This window comes from Furipterus horrens, unplaced genomic scaffold (assembly GCF_987537825.1).
Source record: "Furipterus horrens unplaced genomic scaffold, mFurHor1.1.pri manual_scaffold_11, whole genome shotgun sequence".
Lineage (NCBI taxonomy): Eukaryota > Metazoa > Chordata > Mammalia > Chiroptera > Furipteridae > Furipterus > Furipterus horrens.
In genome coordinates, this window is record NW_028327181.1 from 8,207,671 (window position 1) to 8,232,320 (window position 24,650).

At 48.3% G+C, this 24,650-nt stretch overlaps 1 protein-coding gene across 1 annotated transcript in view; it reads right to left on the reverse strand.

Moving 5' to 3' along the window:
* The window catches only part of NOS1 (nitric oxide synthase 1), a 73,527-nt gene that overhangs the window by 14,279 nt on the left and 34,598 nt on the right, over positions 1-24,650 (reverse strand). Inside the window, exons 10-20 of the mRNA XM_090257785.1 lie at positions 22,170-22,271; positions 20,964-21,158; positions 20,446-20,531; positions 17,935-18,079; positions 16,605-16,709; positions 15,787-15,845; positions 14,737-14,838; positions 12,946-13,062; positions 8,878-9,052; positions 5,752-5,890; positions 5,253-5,331 (exon numbers count right to left, since the gene is read on the reverse strand). Coding sequence (XP_090113911.1) covers positions 5,253-5,331; positions 5,752-5,890; positions 8,878-9,052; positions 12,946-13,062; positions 14,737-14,838; positions 15,787-15,845; positions 16,605-16,709; positions 17,935-18,079; positions 20,446-20,531; positions 20,964-21,158; positions 22,170-22,271 — 1,304 coding nt within the window. The remainder of the gene's footprint in view (positions 1-5,252; positions 5,332-5,751; positions 5,891-8,877; positions 9,053-12,945; positions 13,063-14,736; positions 14,839-15,786; positions 15,846-16,604; positions 16,710-17,934; positions 18,080-20,445; positions 20,532-20,963; positions 21,159-22,169; positions 22,272-24,650) is intronic.

Here is a 24,650-nt window from a genome sequence, read left to right on the forward strand (position 1 = left end):
GTCCTCACACTCCTTTGTTTTTCTATCTTCCTGCTCCTGCTTTCCTTTTCTCCATAGCAGTTACCATCAGCTGACCCACAGCAGAGTTTACTTTGTTATCTGGCATATAGTAGGTGCTCAAGAAGTATTTGCTGGTTGAAGGAGCCTCAGATTCCCAGCTGCCAGAACAGACTTTGTCCTCAGTACCAGCAGGGCTCTTCTCAGCAACTACTACCCCTTTGGAGCCAATCTGAAATTCCATCCTCCCCACCCCAATTCCTCAGCTCCACATCTTTCTGCAACTGGAGGTCCTCATGTTGTCATGGAAAAAGGAAAAAGGACCTGGCCTTAAGCTCAGGTTGCTGTTAAACACAAACCCCCCGATATTATACGGTTACCATGGAGAGATCTAAGGAGAAAACCCAGAGAGAACCTTGCCTACACCTGCTGGGTCCTGCCCTCTCACACTGATTTTGTATTTCAGGTGCAGGAGGCCTGGGCTAAGTGAACAGCTTCAAGAATGAATTCTCAGACTATGAACATTCTGGTTCTTTCAGAGTTTTAGTACAGATACTACATTTTACACAATATCTGAAAACTTTGCGATGGATCACACTTAACTCCAATCCTTCATACGCCTCCAATTACAGCTGCATTTCAGATCTGCTTTTCCTCTGTTGCTCACTGGTTTGCAGTTGGTAGAGCACCTGATAGCCAACATGAAGTTTCTACATTGTCCCTTGAATAATCAACACTTGAATGAACCCAGGGGACTTGCTATCTAAAGGAGTTTTTTCCAAGAGCCCTTTAGTGCTGCAGACAGCCCCCATTAATAAAAATAGCTGTGCTGGCACACTTGCTTTTTGGGGTGTCAAGGACTTCTTTGAAGCAAGGCACCCTGGTCCTTTGTATTGCGGGGAGCTTGGTGATTGAAATTGTGAATGGTGGCATTAGGGCCTGGGGTCCCACACTTCTTCCCTGGGCAGATTTTGCCCTCTCTGGGGCACTGATTTTTGTCAGTTATATGGACTTGCAGGCCTGATTCTGCTCTGAGCAGGCACCCCTCTTGATTCCCGGAGAGCAAAGGCCTAACCCACCGCTGGCCCAGGGAAGGGAATCAGCAGGGGCCACAGAGCCAGCAGGGGGCGCTGTGGGGCTGCTCACTTGGGAGCCTCCAGAGACAACCACAGGGAGCCTTTGAAGGGCCCGCAAATCAATTTCCACTTTCTCCCAGATCATCACGATTTCTTTCAGAAGTATATTTGCCTCTGTTCTTTTGGCCGGTACAAAATAGAAATGCGGAGGACACGAACTTGCTGAGCTGGCTCATGTTCACAGCCACTGGCCCCAAGTCCTCCTGAATGTGGCAGAAGGTGGTCAGGCAGATAAGGGACAGGGATGGGGATGTAGCTGGCAGGTTAGCTAGGAGGTGGGCCCAGGCGCTGCCTGTGCTGGGAATTTGACCAAGGGGACTTTGCAAGCCTCTGACCAGATATGGCCTGCTGACAACCCCAGCACAGAATGGCTGTGGGGTCCCAGGGTACCTTGATGGGCTGGTCCTTGAAGCCGAGTAGGAAGCTGATCCTAGCTAGCCCTAGCCTGGAGACCAGTTGTCCTAAATCTCAGTTTTTGTTGGGGGGCGGGTTTAAGTGTAGGATTTTCTAGGGTTTTAAAAAAATAATAAATATTCTTGAGACACATATGGACTATTAAAAAACACTTGAGGAGAAAGAAAGGGAAATATTGGGGAGGCAGCAGCCATTTGGGCCTTCTCCACCTCCTCCCCCAGAGTAGCCCCTGCCTGTAATGTACTTACATCCACACACGGAAACATAACACACACACACACACACCTGCATGCATGCATGCACTTGGCAGTGGTTCACTATCAAAGTTCCAGATAAAAGTATATAGTCTAGTCTGCTAATGTCCAGTATTAAATGGAAAAAAAAAAAAAGCTAATGTTCAGTCTTCCACGGAAAAGGTAAACATTGACCATCAAGAGCAGTCTGAGTTAATAGGATCATTCAACAAATTTGTAGTGCGTGTCAGACATTGTTCTAGGCACTGATAAGTGATGGATAAAGACAAAGTATCCTGTTGTCATTGGGATGTAAATTAAAAAGGTCTCTCAGATTGGCTGGTGATGTGGATGAGTGGGTGGTGATGGGCTGGGGGCGGTGGGCTATGGGACCATCAGGTAGGGTGGCCAAGGAGGCCTCTCTGGTGCTTTGACATTTGAGCAGAGACCAGGACCATGAGGAGTAGACGTACAAAGATCTGGGGGCACAGCATTCCCAAAAGGAAGCGCAGCACATGCCAAGGCCCAGGGGTAGGCAATTGTGCGGCAGGGCCAAGGAAGGGAAAGGAGGCTGGAGTGCGTGCAAAGCGATCAGGACGTGGCTGAGTGTGGAGGAAGGAGGTCAGAGTGCTGGGCCGAGGCCATGACCTATCGTGCTAGGAGTTTGGAGGTTTCCTGCATTCAGTGGGAAGCCATTGGAGGATGTGGAGCTGCAGAGTGATAGGCTTCAATTTATATTTTTAAAAGATTACTCTGGCTACTTATTGTTTGTAAGTTGAGTCTTTGAGGGAAAAACCAAGAAACGAGGGGACAGGTTAGGTGACTACTATAGCCAGTCAGACCAGAGGTCACCGTGGCTTTGCTCAAGGTGGCAGGTGAGAGTCGGGTGTGCAGTGGGAGAGGAGGCGATGAGGAGACTTAGTGTTTGGCTTAAGCCAAACGTTGATGTTTTCTATTGTGATGGAAAAAGCGGCAGAGAGGCGCTCTATCTGAGGGGGGATGGAAATGAAGAGTTCAGCCCTCCAGAGCTCCCCAGTGTAAGGGCCCGCCACTCTCTAAGGCAGGCCAAAAGCTCAGGCCCCTCTGCACCTTTGCTCCCACCACTCTCTCTCCCTCCATGTCCTTCCACCACCCCTGCTGGCCCATCACCTCCAGCCTGTCCTGCACTCACCTTCCTCCCTCCGACTCCCTCCAGGACTCAGGCCCACACCCCACCCATTAGTGCCCCACTATGCTCTCTTCCTTATCCTTTGCTAATTGGTGTTCATACATTAGAGAAGTTATTTCCTGGCCAGGCAGTAATTGTGGTCACAGCTCATGTTTCTCTTTAGATTTGCAAGGACCACCCTCAAAAGGCTTCCTCTTTAAGCACTTTGCTTGCTATCAAGGGTCTCTAGTGGGGGTGACTGGTGATAGCTTATGGCCTCCTGGGCCAGAGACGTGGGTCTTGGACAGGGAAAAACGGGAGACAGCGTCATGCTTTTTACTCAGTTAACCCTTAAAAAGAAGAAAAACCTTATAAAGTTGGAAATGGTAGTAAGCCTGAAAATAGATGGTGCTAGAGAGCTTGCTTTTAAAGAGATGAACACCAGATGCAATTTTAACCTTCATGTGCTAGCCCGTGCTATTTTCCAGTTCTAAACTTGAAACTCTCTTGGAGTTAGCTGCCCTTTCCCGAGGGTGGGGTGGGGGGGTTTATTCTGGGACTTTGGTCCAACTTAGCATCAAACATTTGCAAATTAACTTGCTTTTTATGGACTACGGTTTAGGGAGTGATTGTTGTGATCTGGTCTTTTACAGTGTGTTGCTGAAAGAAATTTCCAGTAGATTCTTAGCCCCTTTCCTTATAATGCTACTCAAGTCCTACCTTTGCAGAGGACAGCAACGGAAAGTAAGATGTGTAGTGTTTCCAATGCAGAGTCCTTCTCTCTGTCAGAGATGGTGATGATGTGAAGTTTGCATCCGACTAGCTGTTCAGAGGGATCAATCTCCCAATCTGCTTCGTTAATGTTTGGGGGCCTAGGAGAGCACACGAGGGCCCTGGGATTCCACCCCGTTGATCACTTAACCAGAGTCTTGAAGTCCGTGACAGCAGGCATACTAAATTGGCAACTGCATGAAGCTGGGCGGGTAAAGAGTAGTAACGGGAACATAGGATGCAGTGTTGCTTGGTGTACCTGCCTTTAATACAGCAGCCTTGCAATGCAGTGCAGGCTACATGCACAGGGGTTCGGTACACTGGCCCTGGAGCCAGAGAAACCAAGTGTGTGTGACCCTGAAAAAGTCACTTGCATCTTCTAATAGTCATTTCTCACATTGAAAATGTGAGCTGGTCAGAACGATGAGAGATCCTTCACAGAATGGACTCAAAACGGTGCTTGGGAGGCAGAAAGTACCAGGTAAACATCGGTTATCTTTGTAGCCGCCGCTCTCATTTTAGGAGCTCAGAGGACCCGGGGGACTTGCCCAAGGTCACACAGCTGTTGCATGGCAGAGGCTGGGTCAGAGCCCATGGCTGTCCAGCTCAAGGGAACACGCTTTGTCCTAGGCCATGCATGCAAAGTCAAGATTTCCAGAGATCCTCATGTGGATTAAAACACAGACTAACAGAAGTGGAGGGATGAGCAGACCTGCCTGAATCCTCCTGAAACTTGATAGCAAATCCATAAGCTTAAACGGGAGACCAGCAGGGCTGTTTAGAACAAGGCCTGCGATCCCGGGCAGCGTCAGCGTGCCGTGTTCTGATCAGAAACGGTAATAATAGCCTCAGCGCCCTTGGCAGTGATCACAGGATCTCCACTGCACTGTGACCAGTCTGAAAGTGACACTCTCAGAAGGACAGAGTGTGTCCCTTTACTAAAGCAAAAGGCATGAAAAACCAGGCCTTGGGAAGAGCAATTGGAAGGAGTTGGGGCCCAGGACAGATGGGTCAAGGTCTTGGCTCATCATTTGGAAGAACCGCATTTGTTTGGATGTCACTGAACAATGTAACTGGGGTCAAAACGAAGTGCTAGGAGGATGTGCATTGGTTCTACGCTACACTAAGATAACCTCTAACAATCAGGACTTCAAAACACACAGTGGCTGTTTTGTGCGGTAATGAGCCTCCCGTCATTCCCAAGGAGTTTAAGCAGGACTCCCAAGAAGAATCATCAGCAAGGAAGAAACGCCTGGACTAAGTGATTTGGACCAAGATGCTATGGCACAACTGGCATCTTACAAGGGAGTGGTCTACACGAGACATTCTTTATGAGGCCGTTCCCTTTTCTCTCTCCACAAGGGTCACAACCCTCTCCTCTTTGTGCCCCTCCAGGCTGGGGCTTGGCAGAGGACAAGCAGGCAATGGAAATGCTACAAAGCGGCCAAGGTGTGTCGGTGGTCCTCGGGATGGTGGCGGGAAACCAGTCCCCGCAGTCAGCAAGGACGCTGGCCTTCCCGTGGGGGCTAACCCGAGGGCACAGGCTGTTCCTACCTGGATTTAGGGCTCTGAAGGTTTTGGCGGCTGAGGAGGCGAGCGGCTGACACCCTCTTTTTGTGGACATGGGACAGACCTGCGGGGAGAAAAGCAACAGTCTTCCTGATACGGGCTCAGCAGCCTTCAGTGTCTACGACCTTCCCTGCGCGCCCACGCCCAGCGTCCTTGGAGCCAAGTGAAGAGAGGAAAGGGAAGAGGTGAGGCTGGGTGGGTGGGGCAGCTGTGGGTGCTGCAGAACACAGAGCAAATCTGGTGGGGCCTGGCTGAGAGGAGGGTGGGTCAGGGGGGCGCCCCCTACTCCTGGGGAGAGATACCTCCTCACACTCGTGTCATGGAGCATGGGGCCCTAGCGGCGGGTTCCTGTCGGGAGGACGGAACTAAAGGCAGACCAGAGCAACAAAACCCTCCTTCTGTAAGCACCTGGCAGAGGAGAGAACTCCCGAGCTTCCGTGCCCCTTCCTGTTCCGAGTGCTACCAGGAGGGTGGGCAGCGGTACCTTGTGTAAGTTCTGGAGCTTCGGCCACGTAGGTGAGGCGGAACTTGTTCCTCTTCCAGCTGCGGTCATTGCTGATGAGGGAGTTGTTCGCCTTCTCAATGTTGACGTCGTCGCCCACGCAGAACACATCACAGGCTGCCTGTGGTACACCAGGGCTTTTAGTGACGCTGGTCAGCCAAGGGGGACTCCCCTCCAACAGCCCCAAGACATGGCTCGTATCCCGTCACCCACCCACCCATCTACCCACCCACTCATCCACTCATGCACCCATCCACCCAACCACTAATCCATCCTGTATTTTCTCGAGTGCCTTTGACGCACTGGATAGATCACATCTACACTTTTCTTTGGGACCTAACATCTATTTAATATGTCACTCTGTGTCACTTATTTCTAAAGCCAACATGTGTAGAGGCCTAATATTAAACAAGAAAATAAACACTTTAGAATGTCCTATTCATCTTCCTCTAAAGATTTAAAAGGGTTACATGAAGGGTAGAATCGATTGCATGTCTGGGTCCCTGCAGATACCTTTTGTTTTGTTTTGTTTTGCCAAGTTCGTAAGTTCTCCAACTTTAGTGATCCTAAGAATTACTGTTCAGAATTACTTTTTTGAGATAAAAGCCATGGATAACTCAAAAGGTTTTCATGGGTAACTTTTACCAATTTTTGGCCTTGTGTTGATTTTCAGATGGTTCGAATGTCCACCAACTGATGAATGGATAAAGGAATGTAGTATATCCACGTGATGGAATACTATTTGGCCATAAAAAGGAATGTACCTTACTTCTGTGATAGTCTTCCCCCAAACCCATTGCCCCACTCAGACCTTGAGAAAAACATGAGACAAAGTCAAATTGAGGGACAGCTATAAAATGCCTCGCCAGTACTCTTCCAAAGTTTCAAGATCATAAGAGGAAAGACGGATAAACGCAGCCGAGAAGATGGGAGAGACATTACGACTTAATGCCATACAGCATCCTGGATTTGATCTTGAAACAGAAAAAGGGCCTCAGCAGTAAAACAGGTGAAATCTGAATAAAGCCTATAGTTTAATTCCTATTACTGGGTCAACGTTCCTAGTTTTGACACGTGTACCATTGTTATGTTAACTGTCAGGCAAGGCGGGTGAAGGACACGCTCTCTACCTCCTTGTAACTTTTCCATAATCTCAACTTATTATAAAATAAAGAAACCTTTTCAAAGGAGAGAAAGGAATGAAGTTCTGACACATGCTACGCTGTGGATGAACTCTGAAAACTCTGTGCTGAAGTGCGAGAAGCCAGACAGAAAAGAGCACATTCGCAGGAAATGTGTACAACAGGCAAATCCACAGAGACAGAGAGGTGGGTGGCCGCTGGTTTGGGGGTGGAATGTGAGGACAGGGGGTGACAGCTGAAGGACAGGGTGGCTCGTAACAAGCCCTGCTTCTAGGATGCTCAAAGCTGGCTGGCTGAAGTCAGGAACCATCCAGGTATCTCAGGGCTGGAAAGAGCCGAGGTACTTCTAGTCTCCTTGTCCAGGAGGAAATGCAGGAGCAGTCTTATCGATACAGCCTCCCCACACAGGTGTCTGTACAGCTCAGAGGCCTAGTTTCCCCTCTGGCTCTCACCTGTATTTGTATTCAGAATGAAAAGTATCAATTGAACGACAGAAGGCTGCATAGCCCCCTTTCTCCGGGGGCTACTGATGAGAAGGTATTCCAGGGCAAGGAAGGGGCAGGTAAAGGTGGGTCTATATTCATTGCTTTTTGTTTTCCCTAGGGAGCCAATTGAATCATTCCCCACATGCAGATAGGGGCCATCATTCATTTATTCTCTTGTGGCCTCATGTCTAGAATAGGATGTTCTATCGGGATGGAACTGCTCTGTGCTGTCTGATACGGGACTGCTGGCCACGTATGGCTTTTCAGCCCACAAAATGTGGCCACTGCTACCGAGAAATAGACTTTTAATTCAAGTGATGGATATATAAATTAATATATGATATATAATATATAAATGAACTGTATTTTATATAGTTATATATTGTGACAGAGTGAGAAGACATAATTCATATAATATAAACTTCACCATTTAAAAATGTACAATTCAGTGTTTTTAGTATATTTACAAGGAGTACAACCACCACCACTAACTACTTACAGAAGATTTTCCTGGCCTCAAAGAAACCCCGAACCCATTAGCAGTAACTCCCATTTCCACTTCCCCTGAAACTTGGCAACCACTAATTTACTTTCTGTATTGATAGATTTGCTTATTCCAGACATTCCGTACAAAGGAAAGCGTAAAATACGTGACCTAACATTATTTCAAGGTTCATCCATGATACAGTATGATACTTCATTCCTTTTTATGGCTGAATAGTATTCACTGCATAAACATGCTACATTTTATTTACCCATTCATCATATTTAATGTGAATTAAACAGTTTACCTTTTTAAAAAAATCTTTACCCAAGGACATGCTTATTGATTTTAGAGAGAGGGCAAGGGAGGGAGAAAGAGAGGGAGAGAAATATTGATGTGAGAGAGAAATATTGATTGGTTGCCTCTTGTACGTACCCTGACTGGGGATCAAACCCACAACCTAGGCAAGTGCCCTGGCTGGGAACTGAACCCACGACCTTTCAGTTTTGGGGACGACGCCCAACCAACTGGGCCACTGTCTGAACAGCCACATGTGACTAGTGGCTACCATACTGGTCCGTGAATCCCTAGCAGAAGAGGAATAAGCTTTTCAAAGCAGACAAGTGAGATGTGAGTTCTGGGTTGCAGCATGGCCCTTGGTTTGGTTAACCAACTATGTGTTTTACCTGTTTGTCAACTGAATGTGAGTCAGGGATGGATTCCTCCCAGCCCTGAAATTCCAAGACTTTAGAATTTTGTTTGTAGACCAATTCCTTACCCACAAGGCAGTAGGTTGGAGTCAGGGTGGAGAATGTGTTTTACAGTCACCCAGACTCATCCGAGTTGTTTCAAGCTGTCTCCTGGGTGGATACTGGGGGAAGTACCAGGGGTTCTCTCAAGCTTCTTCTGTTTCTGAGGGTGTAGGTAGTCTGTCTTTGGGGGTTAAGGGGAGCATGACCTCTTCCCCTGGTTCTCTGAGATCTGGGAAGGGAGTTACCTTGAAGACCTTCTTGGCCCAGGTCCTGAAAGCCTCCTCCTGTCCACAGAGCTCATCCCCTTCCTTCATCTTCAAGATCCTCTCTCCTCCGAGCTCTTCCAGGAGGGTGTCCACAGCATGTGCAAAGGCACAGAAGTGGGGGTATGCCCGCGAGCCAAGGCCAAACACTGAGAACCTACCAATCAGAGCACAGAAAGCCCAAGTTAAGGGACTCTGGGGGTCTTGGGGATGCTCAGTGTAATGAACAGAAGTGTGTCCCCAAAAATTCATATGGTGAAGCCCTACCCCCCATTGTAACTATATTTAAAGATGAAGCCTTCAAGGTGGTAACTGAGATTAAATGAGGTCATAATGTTAAGGCCCTAATCCAATAGGACCGACGTCCTTATAAGAAGAGGGAGAGACACCAGACACTCCCTCTCTCTGCATGTGCACAGTGGAAAGGCCATGCGAGACACAGCAAGAAAGTGGCTGCCTGCAAGCCAGGAAGAGAGGCCTCACCAGAAACCTGTCTGCAGAACTGCGAAAAAATAACTTCATGTTGTTGAAGCCACATTGTGGTATTTTGTTATGGCCACGTGAGCAGGTTAATCCATCTGGGATTTTCAGAAGGACTGAGTTTAGCCATGGAGGTCAGGCTACCCCAAGCCTATTTGGGGAAGGGCATCATTAAATCTGAGAGCCCCTGGGACGACTCCCCTCCTCTGGTCTCTGCTTGGGGATACTGCTCTCAGGAGAAATTCCCAGTTTGTCCTAAGAAGGGTGAGTTGGGGACCGTGATCATGCAGAAGCATTGGCTATTTCCTGTGTGTCCCTTCCTAAGCTGGACTAATTGGGGACATTAGTCTACATTATCAGAAGGCTTCAATTTTACAAGTTCTGTAAGTCTACAGAACTAGATCAGGTTTAAGTACAAAGATAATGGACACTATAGCATAGAGGTCCTTGGGGACCTGTACGCATGGGAAGATCAAGAGGACTTGCTATTAACACATCATATACTGGTTATGAACAGGCCCTTCTAAAAGGCAAGGAATGACTGATAAATATTCTGGCCCTATCCCTTGCAATGTCTATGAAATTAATTAGTTTCTCCAACTCTCTTTGCATAGCTACCCCCACGAATGTGTTGCTGTGTGAATGGATGGGGGTCAGGTTGGTGGGACTTTTGTCTATGTTGAGATGGGGCTGGCTGCTTTCAAGTATGGGAAGTGGAGGGCTGAGCCTCAGGTGGCCCCTCTGGTTAGTTCACTGTGTCCTACAGGCAGGTAATGTCCCACTTCTGGGACGTGGTCCTGGCTGTAGGTCTTGACCTCTTTGGAACGGAAATGACAGGTTCATAAGTGGGATGAGCACACCCCACGCCACTTCCTTCCCAGGTCGGAGTATTCTGCTGACAAGCCAGGGGAGCTGCTGTTGTACCTGCTCCATACAGGGCCTGGCTCTGTCCCCGAATTTCATTTCTAGGTGAGAGACCGAGATGGGGGATGAGGGAAGGAGGCAGGAGAAGTTGGGAAGAATCTCTCCATCGCTGGAGAATGAACTTGAGATAGGGCCAGGGGGTTCACGGGGCCAAGGGAAGTTAACACAGGCTCATATCCACTGTGTTCAAACCCACATTCATGCCTCCTGCTCTCTTTCCTCTTCCCCCTGGGGTTCCAGAGCCTTTCCAAGGAAAGAATGTGAGATTAGGCAGTGTTTCCCCCCACCACTCCTTCACCTACGCTCTTCCTGGGCCTGGATTCCTTACCTCTTCTTCTCAGGGCAGCAGCCTGAAGGCTAGAGAGTGGGGGGGCCAGGAGTGGACTGGCTGGAGGTGTGCCTTCAGCGTAAGCAGATCTGGAAACTCCCAGCACCAGCACGCTGTGTGGTTCAGGTGTCACTCCCCAAACCTCCAATATTTGTATTTGCCAACATCCGCCATACCTGACTACCACCAATACTGTTACTTATTAGCACATTTAGCCTGCTTTTAATTTGTGCTCACCAGCTCATCAAGCCCACTTGGGTTCACTCACAGATGGTGCAAGTGATTAGCTCAATACAGCGGTCCCTCTCTATATCGCGGTTCACCTATTGCAGCCTCACTGTATTGCGGGATTTAAAAAAATATTATATTTAATTATTTATCGCACATTTTTTGCTATCTCGTGGGATTCTGCGGTACTGTATACGTATGTTGTTAAAGTTATGTAGGTTTAAGAGTGTAGAATATGTTTAAGAGCATAAGTAGTGTTTATAAAAGTGTGGAAAAGGTTAATAAGGGAGTGGGAAAGGTTAATAAGGGACTGGGAATGGTTTATAAGTGTGTGGGAAGGGTTTATAAAGCCTTAAAATATATATAAATAATAAAATAAATGTAAGGTTCCTACTTCACGGATTTTCACCTATCGCGGGTGTGTGTGTGTGTGTGTGTGTGTCTAGACTGTAATACCCACGATAAGTGAGAGAATCCTGTAATATACTTCCCGATGTACCTGAAGATCTGCATCATAGTCACTTCCTAGACTCATATTTCCATCATAATCCTTACCTTATGGTTTCAAAATTCCTACTTTAACCCTCTAAACCAGGAGCTGACAAACTTATATATGGGGTCAGAGAGTAAATATTTTTAGACTTGTAGGTGAAGAAGCAAAGTAGATACTTCTATAACAAGAAAGAAAACAAATTTCCACATATATTTATTGATAAAGTTAAGTATATAATAATAACGATAATAATTATAGCTGAGTACCATTTTTAGTAGTATATGTCTGCTAATGGGAATGTAATTCTTTTTGATGGGAGATAACATTTTACCTAATTGGGGCTCACAAGTAGTGTTTCTTTAAAAAATAATTAAATGAACTGCGAATGTTCATTTGTAAAAACCATTCTCAGCTCATGAATCGTACAGAAATATACAGCAGCCAGGCTGGATCTGGCCCACAGGCTGGAGCTGGCAGTCACCTGCTCTAAGCCACGATAGATTTAATAAGGGAAAAATGGGTCTGACAGCCAAACTATGCAACTGATGTTTCAACGTCAAGCTAAAAAAATATCCTGATGTCAAAACCTGTAAGAATGAACACCAACGGTGAACCCTAGTGTAAACTACGAATTCTGTGTGATCATGACCTATCAATGTAGGTTCACCTGTTGTTCACATGTACCCCTATGCTGTGGGGTGTTGACAGTGGATGAAGCTGTTTGTGTGTACGGTGGGGGGGGGGTCAGGAAGTATATGGGGTGTCTCGAGTGTGTGCCTTGGGGGGTGGGAAGTATATGGGAAATCTCTGTACCTTCCCCTCAATTTTGTTATGACCCTAAAACTGCTTAAAACATTTAATCTATTAAAAAGTGTACTGATGGACACAACTTCCCTATCTAGGGAGCCTGTGAACTCAATCATCTACTAAGAACTGCCCTGAGTAGGTGTGGAGATCTAGTTAGAGATCCCTGGATGTTCTGCTTCTATCAGCCTTGTCTCGACCAGTATCTGTGAAACCAAGGGTTTGACATCCCATTTTATTTCTTTCCCAATGCCCATTAAACTGAACACACAACTGCAGAAATACAAAATATACTCGTACATCCAGGTACTACCTAAAGTTATCTCATGGCATGTGACTATGCTTTTGAAAACACAGGGGTTAGGCCAGTTTTTTAAATTTGATTATACATTGGAGCCAATGGGAGAGATTTTTTATTTTTAAAAAGCAATGCTTGGACCCAATTCTAGACCAATTACACCAGAATCTCTGGAGGTGGGGCTTGGTTATGAGTATATTGCAAACATTTATGGATGCTTTTAATGCACACCAGGTTTGGGAGCCACTGGATTATGGCAGCGGGTCCCCAGTGAGGGGGTGATAAGTGTGTGATGGGGTCAAACGTGGGAGACGGGCGCACCGAGGGTGTGCATTTATGAAGAGGGGTTAGGTGCAGTCAGGGTGTAGCTGGTTGGTTGAGGGATGAATGGGCATAGAAGGGAGACCCCGCCCCCCTAACAAAGAGCCCAGTTTGCAACTAAGGCCAGTTCCCCAAGAGCCTTCGTCATCCCCGATGCCCTGGCCCCTTGCTCACCTCACATTTGCCAGGGGGCCAGTGCTCTCAAAGTTGTCTCTGAGGTCCGGCCCATCGCCTGAAGATTTGCGGGAGTCAGCGTAGGAGGACACACTATTGAACCTGACCTTGTAGCTCCTGCCAAAATGAGAGAGAATCATGAGCTCTGGTTTGGAGCCCCCTCCTGAGCTCAACATCCCAGTGAATCTCCGATGATCAGTCCTGGTTGTAGGACCCTCTCCTGTGTGATGAGTGAGACCATAACATCCCTAAGGCCTCCTCTGCAATGGACCAGCTTACCCTCACCCACCACGACGGGCACTAGCCATCTGCATTTGATGCTGTGTATGTTAAAAGGTATCTGACCACACTCGACTCGGGAAACTGAGACCCGGACAGACAAAATGATTTCATTGGCAAGGAGTCAGGAATAGGCCACCCCCTAACCATGAGACCATGCTTCCTTGCTGCCCAAATTGTAATGTGCATAAGCATCAGCCTGGGATGTTGTTAGGCAGATTCCGATTCAGTAGATCTGGGGCAGGGCCTGAGATTCTGCATTTCTCATAGACACCCAGGAGATGCTAATGCTGCTAGGAGCCAGGACCTAGATTTGTATTGCCCACCGAGTAGCCATTGTCTATGCGTGGCTATTTAAATTTAAAGTTATATTAATTCAGATTAAATACAATGAGAAATTCTGTTTCCCACGGGCACTAGCCACATGTCCAGTGCTCAACAAGCACATGTGGTTGTGGCTGCCATATTGGGGGACAGAAATACAGAACATTTACAGCCCCCTAGAGTGTTTTATTGGATGATGCTCCTTCCACGAAGTTACGGTCCTTAGATATTTCAAGGGTCTGTCCCATTCCCTACTTCAAGTCGACATGGAAAATGCTCAGCACTGAAAGGAGATTGGATTTCTTATTAAATTGTTTTGCAGGAAGATGCTATTGGGACTCAACCCTCAGTATTAGAGGCTCATAAGTTGTGAGACTTAAGGGGAAAAAAAAACACCGGTTTCCAGTTTTCGTCTAAAAGTGGTAAGTTTGATCTCAGGGCAAAAACAAAACATAAAAGAAAACAAAACGAGCCCTAAGAACCAATGTCATCCCAATAAATTTAATAAAAAATAGAACAAACAAAAAAAGGTCCCCAAGACCCTCCCCCCAAACTCCCCAAAAAACAAACAAAAAACCCATACCCCAAAACAAAAACACAAAACGAAACACAAAAACTCGATACACCAAGCTGAGTGCAAAAGACAAAAGAAGAAATTGCGCAATCTGGCAGCAGGGTTTCTAAGCTGGATGTTCTTCAAAGTTTTCACTCCAGCATCGGGGAAGTTCTAAATATACATAAGTGTATTTTCTGCCCTAAAATAGTCACACATCGAGTCACTTCTCCAAACAAGTCATGCAACCTACCGGGGGGGCTGTGTTGTTAGTGCGGGCGGGCGGTGGCTGGCTGCGGGGCAAGAATGACAACACACATACTTGCATGGGCCCTGAGGGTTTTCTAGATGCTTTCCTCCTCGCTGTTATCCTTTGTTTCTCAGCACAACTCCCAGAGGTGGTCGGGGCAGAGCCGAGCTTCTCCCCATTTTGCAGATGAGGAAGACTGAGGCTCAGAGAGGTCAGGGGGCTTGTTCAAGGTCACTTAGTAAGTTAATGGCACAGCCTGGGTTAGAACTCAGACCTCCTTGAAACCTGAAGGTGGCCTTGAATGTTCCAGCATTGGGCATGCATGCACACACATACACACACATCTGTGTGCACACGCATGCACACCGGCACACACACGCTCTACCTGTGCTGGCTGTCACGGGCTGTAGCCAGACCAAGGACTTCAATGTCACCTCGGGGGAGGGGAGGCCCTTTACGGGGAAAGAAACGCAAGGGTTCCGGGTACCTAGAGGGGAGAATGGATGGTGCCCTATCTCTCCCTGAAGGAGGGGGTGAGGGGAACCACCCAGGATGCAATGGGAAGGAGAGGGCCAGGGCCAGCGAGTGCTGGCCTTGGGCACGTGCGAGGGCTGAGCGCAGGGACTCAGCTATCCCTTGGCTACGGAATGTATGCGAGGTTGGCAACATGTGCTCGGCTACAGGCAGACCGAGAGGGACTTCCTGCGTGACACAGTCAGCGACGGTATGTGGTGCTCAGCTGAAGACGCGGGGTCGGCTCTGTGCTGGAGGAAACGCTGTGCTGGCCTCAGTGAAAGGCAGCTCAGGGTGCCCGTCCACATGCTCTCGACTTTACGGGCACTTACGGGCTCTTCAAGGCTGACTTTGACTACAGCTGTTTTTCACCTTATGAAATATCTTTAGAACGCACCCTCACGTTAGAGGCGACTTCACCATGAATACCTCCCAACTATGGGCATTTCTCTGCTGCCTTTTGAACACAGCCTCCACATTAGCTGCAACTCTATCGTGAGCATCGGATGGCAAAGTTCCGGGGAAGGGAGCTCACTTCATGGTTTCTGAATGTCGCTTTCCAAAGGCAGGAGATAAGAACAGATATTTGCACGGTGCCCCAAACTTCCCACAGACAGTACATCTATTTTCTATTTTGATTCTTACCAATTAGAAAGGTCAGACAGGTGTGATCACCCCTGTTTGTTGGAAAGAAGAACTGAGGCGAAGGGCTGTGAAGTACCCAACCCAAGACCTTGGAGTCAGAGACCAAAATGTCAGCTGAAGTGGGGCACAGACACCTGCCTGCTAAAACGGGCCACAGATGGACTTTAGTTCACAACCACCATTCATTCAGAACTCAAAGATGAACCCCAAGGGCCAAAAGCCAATTTTCAGTGACTCCCACGGGGTGTCACGTGACATGGGAGGCTCACCCACTTACTTCCTCTCCTCGTGCATAGAGTTGGGGTGCCTCATCTCCATCAGAGCACAGCCGAACTTCTGCAGACAAAGAGAGACAGGGGAGGTGGGAAGCGTTTGTTATTAAATCCAGACTAGGGTCGGGCACTGGTGGTGTGGGGTCCTAGCTGGAAAAAGAGGAGCCTGATGCCCGGGGGCCAAGTGAGGGGCACGGGCCGGGCAGCCATGCTTCCGCTGCAGACACACCTGGGACGGTCAGCTGCTTAAAGCACTGCAGGTCTGGACTCCCCGACCCCCCGTGCACACAGCCCCGCTGTGGCTTTCTCTCTATAAAAGTACTGTCCCCACATCTCTCATCTGGAGCAGGGGACACCAAGCTCTTAGCTGGAGCACCCATTCCAAAGAAATAGCTCACTCAGGGGACAACACTTTCACTAGGAATCAGCTAGTCACGGGACACCAATAGACTGAGGACTTGAAATTGTCCAATCTTTGCTGAACTTGGATACAAACTGAAATCACTGTTGTTGTTTTTTAAACCCTCACCTAAGGACATTTTTTCATTGCTTTTAGAGACAGAGGAAAGGAGAAAGAGAAACACTGATGTGAGAGAGAAGCATTGACTGGTTGCCTCCCTCTCATGCCTGGACCAGGGATCGAACCTGCGACCTTTGGATTACGGGATGACGCTCCAACCAGTTGCGCCACATGGGCCAGGGCTAGAAATCACTGTGTTTGAGGCTCTGGGAGGATTTGCTACTGAACAGAGGATATAACTGTAGCCCCTCTTTCTTCCTGCTGATGGAAAGACATGCTAGAACCTGTGAAAATTCATCTTACCTCCCCATTTTCAGGGGGGTCTCCATTGCCAAAGGTGCTGGTGACCACCAGGACCAGAGTTTCATGTTCCAAGTGCACAATGTCATATTCCTCCATGGACATCACCTAGGTGGGAGAACGGTGGGGGAAGAGGAAGAAAGAGGTGAGGAGGGGAGAGAGGTGGGAGAGAACAAGAAGTGATGGGGAAGGAGAAGAAGACAGAGAGGGGAGAAAAGATGAGTCATCTTGAGCCATCTCTTCTGGAAGAGCCAAGAGTTTTGGGTGTCACTTTGTCAATGGGCTCAAGTGCTTAGGACGGAAAGCTTTTTGGTCGTGCGTGACCTTCCTACGTCACTGTGGCCTGAAGGAGCACAGCGAATCTGGGACAAAGGCGCAAGGGGCTGGCTGCCAGTAGAGACAGATTCTGATTGAGACCCTGAAGATTTTTGTAACCGACTGCTCTTGGAATCTCCTTGACTGCTTCTAGGCTGGGGATGATCTGGCTGGCTGGTCTGACCAATGGTCTGCTCAGCCTCCTTTCCACTCCTCCCTCCAGCCATATGGAGGGCCCGGGCTAAACAAGTCTGAGACTCCTGCTGTAGGGAAAGATTACTGCCCTGTAGCTTGGCATTGCTTAAGCAACATCTCTCAGAGTAGGTTCTAGGGAAGCCTTGTCTGTGGACATGTTCCTTGAAAATACGTGAGCCATAAACAAACATGTTTGGGAAACATGTGCATTCTCTGCCCTCCTCTTTTGGAGACTGTAACACATACAGGCAGATTAAAGGCTCTGAGAAGGCCTGCGGCAAAGAAACCCATTTAACTGTATTTACTTTTATTTTTTATTGATTTTTAGAGAGAGGGGAAGGGAGGAAGAAAGAGAGGGAGAGAAACATTGATGTGGGAGAGAAACATCAATCGGGTGCCTCTCATATGTGCTCTGACCAGGGACCAAATCCTCAACCTAGGCATGTGCCCTGACTGGGAATTAAACCTGTGACCTTTTGGTTTACAGGAGGACACTCCAACCAAGCCACACCAGGTACGGGCATTGAACTGTACTTAATGCAGAACTTCGTAACTGACTCCAGAAGTGATTTTCATAAACCTCTAACATTTTGCTCTAAATATGGGGGTTGCATTTTGTGATTCCTGGGCTCCTGGATGGTTCACAGGGAGAGCAGCATCACTGTCCCCTGAAATTTATGGAAGCGTGAGTGTGTGTCCTGAAGGGCAACTAGGGATGTGTTTCATCCATTCTCAAAGGGCTTTACTCTGTTGAATTCCCTCTCTCCCCTCCTGCCTTTATTGGTCCTGAGGGGCTGGGGAGCTGCCAATGTCCCATACCCACCTTGGCGTCAAAGGCGTGTTTGAAGATCTCACACAAGGTTTTAGCGTAGGCCTGCGATTTGCCCGTCTCTGTGGCGTAAAGGATGGTTGCCTTGACCCGCTTGGCCATGGCCTGCCCCATCAGCTTGGCTGAGAACTTGACAGCTCTGGGAGGAAGAGGATGGAGAGGAAAGTGGGACATGCCAGGGTGGGACTTCAGGGCAAGAACCATGATCCGTGAAATATAACTGGAGAGAACTTACGCTCCTGATCTTTGATGGCCTCGGACATACTCAAAGCCTGAGGTTAGGCACCATGTGACCCCTTTATTAAATCCCTCCAGAGCTACGAGTCATGAGCTAAAACGGTTGGTTAATTTTGTTGGGCTGTTACTTAATGGATCAGTCTCAGTCTTGAGAAGCTTGCTTTGCCAAGCATTGTCCTCAAAAGATGATCATTCCCATGCACTCATTTGTTCATTCATTGAGTGAGCATTCAGTGCCCATGTGCCAGGCATTGTTACAGGAGCTGAAGAAAGTAGAGAATGTAGCTGTGGACAAGCAGCTCTCACGGGGCTTACACTGCTGTGTGTGAGAGCGTGTGTGTGTCAGAGAGAGATAGAGAGAGAGAGAGAGAGAGAGAGAGAGAGAGCGAGGAATGAATCACTAACAAATCACCAGGTACTGAGTTTGAAGGGCTTTTAGAGGCATATTGGCCCACGAAGGAAGGACCAAGTCTGGGTGAGTCATGCACACCCAGGGTCTTGCACAGAGCCTGATGCTAACAGGCACTAAATACACAGCCAGCAAAAGAAAGAAGGAATTTGAAAGATGCTGCTACCACTTGGGAGTTTAAATGTCAAGTCTAGGCTCCGTAGTTAAATGGAGAGTTCAGAACCACAGTTCCTCCTTCCCGTCCATGAGGGCCTGGAGATGGCAGACAGGCCAGGGCTTCAGAAACATCTGGGCTCACCTCCCGAGCAAGCATCCCTGCTCTAAGGAGGCGTCTCCCTGTAGACAAATTGCTAATTACTCCCACCTGGGGATTATTGGCGATAAATTCATCATTTTTTAGAATTGGGGAAACCACCCACGCTGCAGGAGCACTGGGGCTAAGAGGGAGATACAGAGAGGAATAAAAGGTGCCTGGTGGCAGGGCGGTTCCCTTTGAATGATCAAAGCATAAAAAAGCAGCTATAATTAACTTCCATTGTTTCTACTCCAAACTTAATAGTGCAATTAATCTTTTAGATTTCTCCCTCCCTTCTTCCCCCAGAGGCAGCTGAACTGAACAGAAGCCTAAGGCTGCCCTCCCTGAGAATATTTGGGATTCTCTCGTTGGGGAAAGAGTGGCTGCTGATGTGACCTTGCTTGGCTGGAAGATGGGGCTAGGTGGAAGGAAAGCGAAGGGGAGAGAGGGAGAGAGATCCCATGGGCCATAGCAACAGGAGCCAGCACCTAGGTCTGAGTCCCTGCAAGACCCACCAGTGCCCTGCTTCTGGGCTCTGTGGCATGCACAGAGAGTGTGGGACTCCAGCTCACTCAGCACAGAGAGTAAGGAGCTCCATGCATACCTAGCCTCTCTGCCAAAGAGTGAGCTCCAAGTAAGGGGGTGTCTCCGAGTGGACTGGCGGAGCTCTCTTCCTTTTGGAGAAGGCTGGCATCCCCATGAAAGCATCTCAGATGGCCCCACCCCACTTGTCAGCTGGCCCCCTGGCTGGCTATGCGTCCTTCAGGACAGTTATTCTTCAGTAGCCTTGGTCCATGACCATCTTCCCTCCCCTTTGTGCTCAGTTAGGTCTTATTCATCTTATTCTTCAGCTCACTTGTCATCTCCTGGAGGAAGCCTTCCTTGGCCTCCCAGGCTTGGTTACGTCTGTTGTATGACACCATGGATCATGCCTGGATGTCACTCGCCGTGTTGACTGTTTTTGTGTGATTCTTTGACAGATGGCTATGAACTTCAAGAGGGCAGGGACCATATTTATATTTATATGGCTCATGATGGCATCCCTGGAGCCTAGCACAGTGCCTGGCACAGAGTAGACACTCAATATTCATGTGTTGGCCAAGTGAATGAATGAATGAATGAGTGAAATTTAGAGTTCAACCCCCAAACATGAGCAAGTGACATTCTGGAGCTTCTTTCTACTACAGATTCAATGGCTTCCTGTTGGTAGCTTAAAATTGGCCACAGTGGGATTATCGACACTGCAGTAATTGGCAAATGTTACAAGTCTACTATTATTACTCTTAATATTATTATTATAAGAAAAGCTTGGTTTACCAATACTGCCTCCAGGAAAAGAGTTTATGGAACTGGATGAAGAAAGTAAAACTGGGAAGGAGGAGCGTTATGGTGACACTTACATCCCAGACTCTGAGGCACCGAAGGCATGGAGGGGAGGTCAGAGAACGGAGAGAAGTTATATCACACAAGAAGTCAGAGGCGTGACTAGCTCCCTGGCCTCCTCTTCTGGGGCTCTCTGAGTTCTGGGGCACATACATCCTGCCGCCTACTCCAGGAGACTTACTCTGCCAGCTTCTTGAAGCCAATGGCTCGCCGCTTTGTGGGGGTCCCATTGCTGCCTTTCCAGACGTGGGTGTTCCAAGGGTCAGGCTGGGGAGAGAGGACTAAGGTTACCGCACTGAGGGGATCTGGCTCCCTCTGGGAGGTGCTCATGACTCCCTGGGGGCTCGAGGCTGCCCAGCCATGCCCAACCCTCAGTCCTTGAAAGAAGCGACTCTGGTGGTGGTGACCACAGGCGCCTTTGCACAGTGGCTGGTCCAGCCTCCGGGCATCGTCCTGCCAGACCCTCCGACTCTGCCCTCAGTGCCTCTTGAAGACTTTCCTTGAGACCCCAGACGACTAATTTCGTCTCCATCAGCCTTTCAGCGGGAGCTGTGCTGTCTGGGACGGCGGCCCCGAACCAAGCGCGGCGGCTGAGCACCAGAGCATCCAGAGCGCTGCTCCGAACTGAGGCGCGCCCCAAGCATAACACACAAGGACACTGAAGACTTAGCGCAAAACGAGGCAGGGAGGGGGCAGGACCTGGTATTCGAAGGAGGGTGTGAGCCGGTAGTTGAGCATCTCCTGGTGGAAGACAGGGGTGATGCTGCCAGACATGGGGGGCACAATCCACACCCAGTCTGCAGGACAGCCCCCCCGGCAGCGGTATTCATTCTCCATGTGCTTAATGAAGGACTCGGTGGCCGAGTGGTGGTCGACAATGGTCACTTTGTCACTCTGTGGGGTGAGAGGGGGTGAGGAGTCAGGAGGTAAGAAAGCTGGGGTGTTTCAGGGCTCCCCCAGAGAGCGGCGATTCCCCAACAGTGGTCCTAGGGAAGCGCTTCTCCGCGCTTCTCCTCCTGATCATACCCAGGAGAAGCTCTCTGTTTGGTGCTAAGGCATCTTTAAAGCCTCATCTTCCTCTCTCCTCCCCTACACCCCTCTTGTTTCAAATGAGGGCAACCTCTCTGTTATCGGGTTAGAACTTAACAACTCTGTTTTGCTATTCCCTGTATTTGTTCATTTACTTATTTAAATTTACAATCCTCTTCTATTTATGGCAACGGATCTTGGCTCTTCATTTATGGTGGTGATACGAAATCCTCTTAAAATAAAAATTTAAACTAATCAAGTTGAGTTTATTAAAATGAAAACAAGTCAGTCACAGCAGAGACAGTGGACTGTTGGGAACCCAGCTTTCCCTCCCTGCCCACAGACCCTTGCCCCTTCCTGAACTTGTCCTGGTGAATCACTCCTCTTGACATTTCTCGGTGTACCCATTCACCTGACTCCTGACACGGGGACCTACCGTTTATATTCATGTGATCTCAATTACAGAGCATGACTTCTATGGGTCTCCTGGTTTGTCCAGAAGAATCCTGGCACAATTATTAGTGGTGCCCCTCTTTTGCTCTCAAAAGTGTCATGGTTTCTACAATAAATATACCATTCTATTATATACACCATTTACCATGGGCCCACGTGCATCAAGGGGCCCATAGGCCTCTGATAATCAGTTGTCTCTGTTAGGAGATAGTCTGAGGCCCTAAGCAAGACATCTCAAATCTAAAAAATCATAGGCGACAAGTCACAACCCCCCTGTTGGTCATCTCTTTCCCAAACAGTCCACACTCAAGACGGACAATGGAAAGGAAGGCGTGCATGCCTGACCTCACTGGTAAACAGGGACCCCCAGAAGGAAAGGTTTAGTTCTGCTCTGAGGCTTGACAGCCGGGACCCCAGCACTACCTGGAAACTGTAGAGGACTGCAATGTTGATCTCCACCAGCGCCTGGTCCTTCCACAGGGAGGACGTCCTTCTCATGTCCAAGTTCATCTTCTTGGCCACTTCCTGAAAGGGGAAGGGAACACAAACTCACAGGCAGGGACCCTTCTGACTAAGGAAGGACAGGGCTAGCTGGTGTCATGAATGAACTTCTTAATGAATTAATCAACGCCTGGGCAGACTGAGACACTCACTCTGAAGATTTCTTACTGAGTAGCAGGAAACTAGAGAGACTTGGCTGGTCGTTTATTATTGAGCATACCTTCTCGTGGGGGAGAGAGAGTTCATACCGGGATGAGTGCTAATACCTATAAAAAAAGTAAGACGAGGAGGGATGGGGAGCAGGGTTAACTGAACGACAATAGTCAGGAAAGGCCCGCTGTGGAGGTGGCAAACCTGGTGAGACCGAAATGATGAGAAAAAGCAAGGCATTTGCAGACGGAGGGAGAGAAGGTTCTAGGCAGAGAGAGAGCTCATGCAGAGCCCTTGGGGAGGGTTCTGGCTTGCAGTATCTGAGATACAGAAAAGAAGGCCAGTGTATATGGAGGGTGGAGAGCCAGGGGAGAGAGTGAGAAGGGCAGGACTGGGTCATACAGGATCTTGAAGGCTGTGCCAAGGAGCCAGGATTTTTATTCCAAATGTGACAGAGAGGGTCTTTGCAGGGTTTTTTAAGTAGAGATGTGGGTCCAGGAGTCACATCATCTATTTTCTAATAGGAAAAGCTCTCCACCCAACCTGCTCCACCCCTGGAGTGGCCCGTACTTGCAATTTAGATCATGGAAGCTTTGAGCCCCTGGGGACACCTGCCTGACTCCGTCTGACAGATGAGAAAACTGAGGCTCGGAGAGGTGCCTGGACTTGCTCAAATTTCACACAACCAGTTGGCCTCAGAACCGGAGCCCAGGGAGCTGTCTACTGCCCAAGGCCTGGGAACGGCTTCCCAACCAGCTGACTCCTTGAGCAAAGCTCCTTGGGAAAAACAACCCCTGACATTTATGTTATGGCTCCAGCGGAAACGGGTAGATTTCAAGTGTGGGGAAGACCCAGTAGCAAATCCACTAATTGGAGCCTTGCTTTTCCCTTACTCTGTCAATTCTAGTCACTCATGGGAACCCAGGTCTCATTATGGGGCTAGAATGTGACAATTTCTCAGCTTTGGGTAAATCGCTTCCCAGCCTCAGCTGTCAACATCTGTCCATGATGGCGGTTGAAACTGAGGCAGTGGTGGGAGGGAGTCCCACTGCAGTTCCTCGGTGCTGCTGGGATGGAAGCAAGCTCGTGGAGGCAGACTTATTAATTCACTTCAGGGCTGAAGCGTTAGGTTCCGTTTGGGGTCCTTTGGCAGGGACACATGCAGAAAGTTAAATCCATGTAAAACTTGCTGATTTACATAAATACTTATAAAACTTGAGTGAGTATATAGCAGAGGAGAGTGTGTCTAGCCAGTCATGAGGCTACTGTTACTTCTACAACGTTATTTTGGTTCAAAGAACAGAAATTAGCTGCAGGAAAAAAAGAACTCTATGACTTGAAAAAAAAACCCAAATGCGACCCGAGGCATCTCTATGAAAACTGCCTGAAATGCCTTTGCCTTCGTTGCCAGAAGTCTGTACAGGTCAGTGCCCTCCCCAGTAGAATCTCCTAGGAAGCTCTGAAAAATGCTGACGCCCAGGCCCCTTGCAGAGCAATTACGTCCACATCCTGAGGAGTGGGACCCCGAGCATCACTAAGCTTGCTAGGTAATCCCGGTGCTCGGTGAGCCTGAGGACCCCGGGCTTCTGCTTTCCAGGCTAACACCCATGGGGTTTCTTAAACAGTGCGATATAATTGACACATAACACTGTGCATGTTTAAGGTGTTGGTTGGATACATTTATACATTGTAATGCCATTACCACTGCAGCATTAGCTAACACCCCTATCACATCCCGCCATTAATTCTTTTTTGTGGTGAGAACAATTAAGATCTAGTCTCTTAACAACTTTGAAGTTTATACTACAGGATTGTCGCCTCTAATCACGATGCTTTAGATTCCTAGAAATTATTGATCTGTATAACTTCAACAACATCTCCCGATTGCCATGCACCCCACCCCTGGTAACTACCATTCTACTCTCTGTTTTTACAAGTTTGGCTTTTTTAGATCCCACATATAAGTGAGATCATATAGTCTTTGTCTTTGCCTGTCTGACTTAGTTCGTTTAGCATAATGCCCTCAAGGTCCATCCACATGAACACCTATGGGTTTTAACCACATAAACCCAATGCTTGGTTCTGAGTTCTAACCTTGGCTCTACCTTATTTACTGTGTGACACAGGCCCAGCACTTAACTTCTCTGTTTTTCAGTGCCCTATTCTGAAACAAGGCCCACCACAGCGGACTGTTGTTAGGAACCACATTTGCTGATAAAACCACAGCAATCCCTACGATCTCACCAAAGCTGA